A 5,235-nucleotide genomic window follows, 5' to 3' on the forward strand; every position below is an offset into this window, starting at 1 on the left:
ATCTAAAACTTGAAGTGAAAAAAATAAGTGCATCTACCAATACCCTTAGGAATCAATCCCTTTAGGTTAGTTTGTGATAGATCCAAAAACTCAGGTGAAATAAAATCATTGATTCTATTAGGGATGCTCATAGTTAATTTGTTCATATAAAAAAATAATGCGTCCAACAAATGGTGATTTCCTATCAATGTTCCCAATTAAATTATCTGAAGACAAAGTTAATCTCTCTAATAAATGGAGTTTTACAGTCAATGCTACATTACTCCTAGTTAAAGTGTTTGAAGATAAAGATAATACTCCCAAAGAATGAAGTTTTCCAATGCCTTTCCAAATAGTTCCTTTAAACCCATTGAGATAGTAGAAAATGTTGGAGAGAATGCATATAGATTCAGCGTACTCCCATACATGCACATTTACTTAGTACTGAATGTAGAGAATATGAAACACTAGGGTTTTTGGCCCCTTTGTCAAGAAGGGGGATGTGGCCTGGACTGAGGATATTTAGATAGCCCGTCTTTTGGAATAGTCACTCTTGACGGGTTTGTTGGCATTTGGATGTCTTCCTCTTGTAAAGAAAGGAACCATGGAATCCTAAAGTTTCCTATTGTTATATGTACATGAATCCTAAGTTATGTTCTATGTTAAGTATGCCTAGACTACCAGTTAAATAATTAGTAAAATATGATACAAAGAAGAGACACATGTAAATGGTGCTAATAATAAAGGATGAATGATGTTCTCTTCATAAAATGTTGAATGTTCAAGATGCAAACTAAATACTATGGCTAAATTATAAATGCAATTATAATCTAGAATATGAATTATTCTTAATGAGATATATTAAAAACTACAATAATGAAAGCCTTCGATCTTTTAAACAAACACAGAATAATCTAGAGTTGTTTTTAGATTTCACATCAAGAATTACTATCTAGTTGTTATTTCTTAGTGAGGTAAATTAAAAAGACCGCAGTAATAATTTCTATAGTTGAATTATCTTTCAATTATTCATTTATGAAACAATTCAATAAACATATAACCAAATGAAATAATAAATTAAAAACTCCTACAACAATAACTAAATGAAATAATAAATTAAAAACTCCAACACAAGTATTAATTCAATTTGTGTAAAAATAACTTTCTCAATAATCTGAATCAGTGGAAACAATTTACAGGAACCTAAATCAAACCAAATCAGAACACTTACACAAAATTATTTTAGAGTAAGGGAGAATTTTAGAGTTTTATTCTCCTTTACTCTAAAATTCTCCCTTCAGAGCGTTGCTGGAGTTTTTTTCATGGAGTTGAAAACGAATTCTCAAAGGTTTGCATAGCTACCATTGACACTTTGATACGGCTCAATGGATTCTCTAACAAATTTGCTGATAATGCAGTGGACTTATTGATGGATATTTTAAATGATGATTCTATAGAGGTTCACATGCATACCTTGCATGGTTTGCTACACATGGCTCATGTTAATCATTCGATAGTGCAGGATATACGCATATATTTCTTGGTATGTTTGACAACATCAACTCTGATATATGGTCTACAACAAGGAAACTTTTTGGTCGAAATAAAGCTACCCAACATATCTATGTTTAAAATGACATTTGAAACCCTTATGACTAATCTGGACAAGCATCCCCACGATGATCAAGATATTATCTTTATTATGTATTGCATGGGAAAAATCCATGGCACATATGTCTTGTGCTCTGCGAATGAATTTGTAAAACAAATAACAACGTATTCAAATGAGGATTTAGGTTTGGATCAACCTCAAGTAGCAGCGTTATTGATCATGATGTTAGCAGCAAAAGTCTCAAATGTAGGAATCCTCTTTCAAATCCCAAAAGAGATGGTATCGTATGAAAAATATTTCCATGGAAATTTCATTAGTTCTCTAGGAACAAACTGTAACTATAAAAATGCAGAGTCCAGACACGAATGTTAGAACATATAAGAGTTAAGTAAATTTGTCTAGAAGCAATTTTGGGTAGAAGAAAATTTATGAGGAAACTGTTAAAGTTAGTAGATGCCAAGCCTTATGTGTCCCTAACTATTCGACTTCTATAACTGTAAGATAAGTCTTATGTGGAGATTGATCAAATTTGTGTTTACGGCCTACTAGCTTCAGCGATTACAGTTGGTACTGAATCTATTAGTTTTAGCGGCTCTAATATTCAAAGTAGTTTATTTGGAGATTATTTACTGGAAATACGTATTTACCCCCGGGTCGAGTAGTTTATTTGGAGATTATTTACTGGAAATACATATTTACCCCCGCCCAGCAACGCTCTGAAGGGAGAATTTTAGAGAATTGTAGTTGAATGTTTAATCAAACCTGCGGGTCGATTCCGGGAATCGACCCGCCGCCGGTCGGGCGGGGCGGGGCGGCCCGGGGGTGCCGCTGGGTGGCGCTGAGCGCAGCAGTGCCACCCCCCGGCCAACTCGCCCCGCCCCGCCCGACCGGCGGCGGAATCGACCCGCAGGATAAAGAGAAAAAACAAATCATTTAGGCGTGAGTTGGGAATTTCATATTGGTTAAGAGTCATGGCTATTCGTTTTTGCATGTACAGTTAGCTGGAATAAGCTCGGTCAAACATTCCCAGAGTAATTTAAAAACACGAAGAATAAAATTATAATTAATGATGATGAGCAACCAATTGATGATGAGCTGATAGTGAATGTTATAGTTACCCCACCCTGGGCAGGGGCTCAGAAATCACTAGTTACTTCATTTTTCTAACGATCGCTTGATTTTTGCACTACATGTTTTCAAAAACCCTTCTGTATTGATCTTTGCACTACATGTTTTCAAAAACCCTTCTGTATTGATTTTTGCACTAACATGTTCACAAAAACCCTTTCTGTATTGATTTTTCCAAGTGCAACAACGTAAAACAGATTACTTAAAATACAGCCATTGTTTTCCGTGAACAAATAAGCACTTCAAAATTCAGCCAATGTGTTTGTTGAGATTAAAGTAGCACTTTCATTTTCCCTGGGTCAGCTTCGAAAGATGAACATTGGACGTGCACATTTCTTGTTGATACAACCCATTATGTTCGTAGTTATTCTACATTTAAACACAATATGATTCAAGTAGATATATATTCCTGACCTCTGTTAGCCAGCCTATACTAACCAACACGTACTAAAAACTTAAACTTTGAACCATTGAGCACTGACATTTCAACAGCAACAACAAGTACCTATTGCTATTGGCAAACTTCTTTTTGCAACTGAGAAAATAGGCAGATTACTGAAAGCTTCCGTGTGTAAAATATGGATAGCTGTAAACTTTGATGTTGATCAGAAATACATGCCGATCTCCTCACTAAAGGTTGTCTAATTCGAGAATTAAAGCACTGTTTTTGGGTGATGGTAAATCTGCAGTAGGATTGTAAGCCAAGTAACCAGATTCAGACAAGACCAACTCCAAGGAATTGGCTAAGTTGGTCCTCGATAAAGATGATTTACAAAGTTGTTCATACACAACATAGTTAACAGCTCTCAGTCCTCCAAAACTGAAATCATCTAAGGGCCTGGACTTCGCAAACCCTGAACTTTTATTTCCAGATTGTAAATCTTGAAGAAAAAACTCTGCGTACTTTGCCCTTTTGAATTTAACATATGCACAGCTCTTGTCCACCAACTGTACTCTGAAACCTTCTTGACATATTTCATGGATGGTGGTTAACATTTCTGAAAGTGCCTTAGCGGAGGAGCCAATCTTAAATCCCCAGAGGAAAATTATGTGCGAATTTTTAGAATAAGAATCTCTCTCTATATTCACATCTTCCCCATTTAATTTATTGAGGCATATAGCCCCAGGGTAAAGAATATTTTCATGGCTTGCCAAGGCTCCTTTACATCCATCAATCGATATGCTCAAATCTGATGAGCTGATTTTCAATAACCGACAAACTTTAGCAAACAAATAGGTCAACCTCAGCACAGTATGGCCGTGACTTTCAGCTCCTTTGGATCCATAACTACACAGCAAAATCTGTTATTAGACCATGTAGTCCCATATGTTGGAAATAAGAACATGAATTTTAATATGTGATTCCGCATGCACAGTGTAGAGAATACCATTTAAATTCAAGGGGTACTTCCAGATCCAGAGGCAGGGAGAACTGCCTGTTCAAGTAGGAGAGAGCAGCATGCAAGTTTTTGGCCTTCTTTATGGAAGGGGTCTCCCTAGATTTAACCTCCTTCAGTAGGTGACGGATGTCTAAAACACGAGGAAAGATGCTTTGGAGAGAGCATAAAAACTCCTTCACAGTTGGCGGCAAGGGTGCTATGAAGCTTGAATAAATCATAGTAAAATCTGCAACGAACAGTACAGGTGTAACAAGTTTACATATTAGCAGGCATAAAGATATAACCCAAGATTACTCTCAGAAAATGAACTCACTGACATAACTATAAAAGGCATGAAAGCCATTCCAATATCCAAATATCACGAAATGTACAGATGCTTGTATCAAACAACCTGTTAGGCAGTTGTAGCCAACAATGGTTTTTCCTGACTTGATGAGAGCATCAACCACGTCCTCAAATCTCAAGGTCTGTTTGCATTGGTCTTTTACATGCTGTTGCAGTTCGCTCTTGAAGTAAAAGATTAATGTCAGTGTGCATCTCCACCTAATATGTCAACTCCAAGCACAAAAATAACAGATATACCTTACTGGCTAGAAACAGTTGAATGCCAAGCTTGGTTGTACCAGAAGGAAATGTTTGTCCTCCTCAGAACTTGTGAAAATCACTTTGACTTCCTTCTTTACGTCTTCTCCAACTGAGCTTCTCAATGGCACAAGATTGTGTGAAAACTCTCGTAACACCTGCAACAAACAACCTATACATTTAAGTAATTATAATTTTATTCTTCGTGTTTTTAAATTACTCTGGGAATGTTTGACCGAGCTTATTCCAGCTAACTGTACATGCAAAAACGAATAGCCATGACTCTTAACCAATATGAAATTCCCAACTCACGCCTAAATGATTTGTTTTTTCTCTTTATCCTGCGGGTCGATTCCCGGAATCGACCCGCCGCCGGTCCGGCGGGTCGGGGCGGCCCGGGGGTGGCGCTGCGGCGCGCATCGCCACCCAGCGCCACCGCCGGGCCGCCTCGCCCCGCCCCGCCCGACAGGCGGCGGGTCGATTCCCGGAATCGACCCGCAGGTTTGATTAAACATTCAACTACAATTCTCTAAA

The 5,235-nt window shown here is 37.6% G+C and overlaps 1 protein-coding gene across 1 annotated transcript; it reads right to left on the reverse strand.

Annotated features, from left to right (window-relative positions):
- Positions 1-3,298: 3,298 nt before the first annotated feature.
- On the reverse strand, positions 3,299-4,981 carry LOC149181146 (poly(A)-specific ribonuclease PARN-like). The gene is made up of 5 exons (XM_089414097.1): positions 4,957-4,981; positions 4,743-4,873; positions 4,511-4,625; positions 4,108-4,345; positions 3,299-4,007 (listed from the first exon to the last, which is right to left on the reverse strand). Exons 1-5 carry the CDS (start codon positions 4,979-4,981, stop codon positions 3,350-3,352), a joined length of 1,167 nt encoding a protein of 388 aa, XP_089270223.1. The 3' UTR covers positions 3,299-3,349.
- Between the last annotated feature and the right edge of the window lie 254 nt (positions 4,982-5,235).

Source organism: Pinus tabuliformis, chromosome 3_2 (genome assembly GCF_031772625.1).
Source record: "Pinus tabuliformis cultivar Carrire ecotype Pingquan chromosome 3_2, CPIR1, whole genome shotgun sequence".
In the NCBI taxonomy this organism is placed as follows: domain Eukaryota; kingdom Viridiplantae; phylum Streptophyta; class Pinopsida; order Pinales; family Pinaceae; genus Pinus; species Pinus tabuliformis.

Bases quoted from the DNA above. Each gene is read 5' to 3' on its own strand.
- LOC149181146 (XM_089414097.1), bottom strand. From the start codon at position 4,981: ATGGCTATTCGTTTTTGCATGTACA. The intron at 4,346-4,510 runs GTTGTTTGATAC...TGTTCGTTGCAG, and splicing joins TGGCTACAACTGCCTAACAG to ATTTTACTATGATTTATTCA. The intron at 4,008-4,107 runs GTATTCTCTACA...TTTGCTGTGTAG, and splicing joins GTACCCCTTGAATTTAAATG to TTATGGATCCAAAGGAGCTG.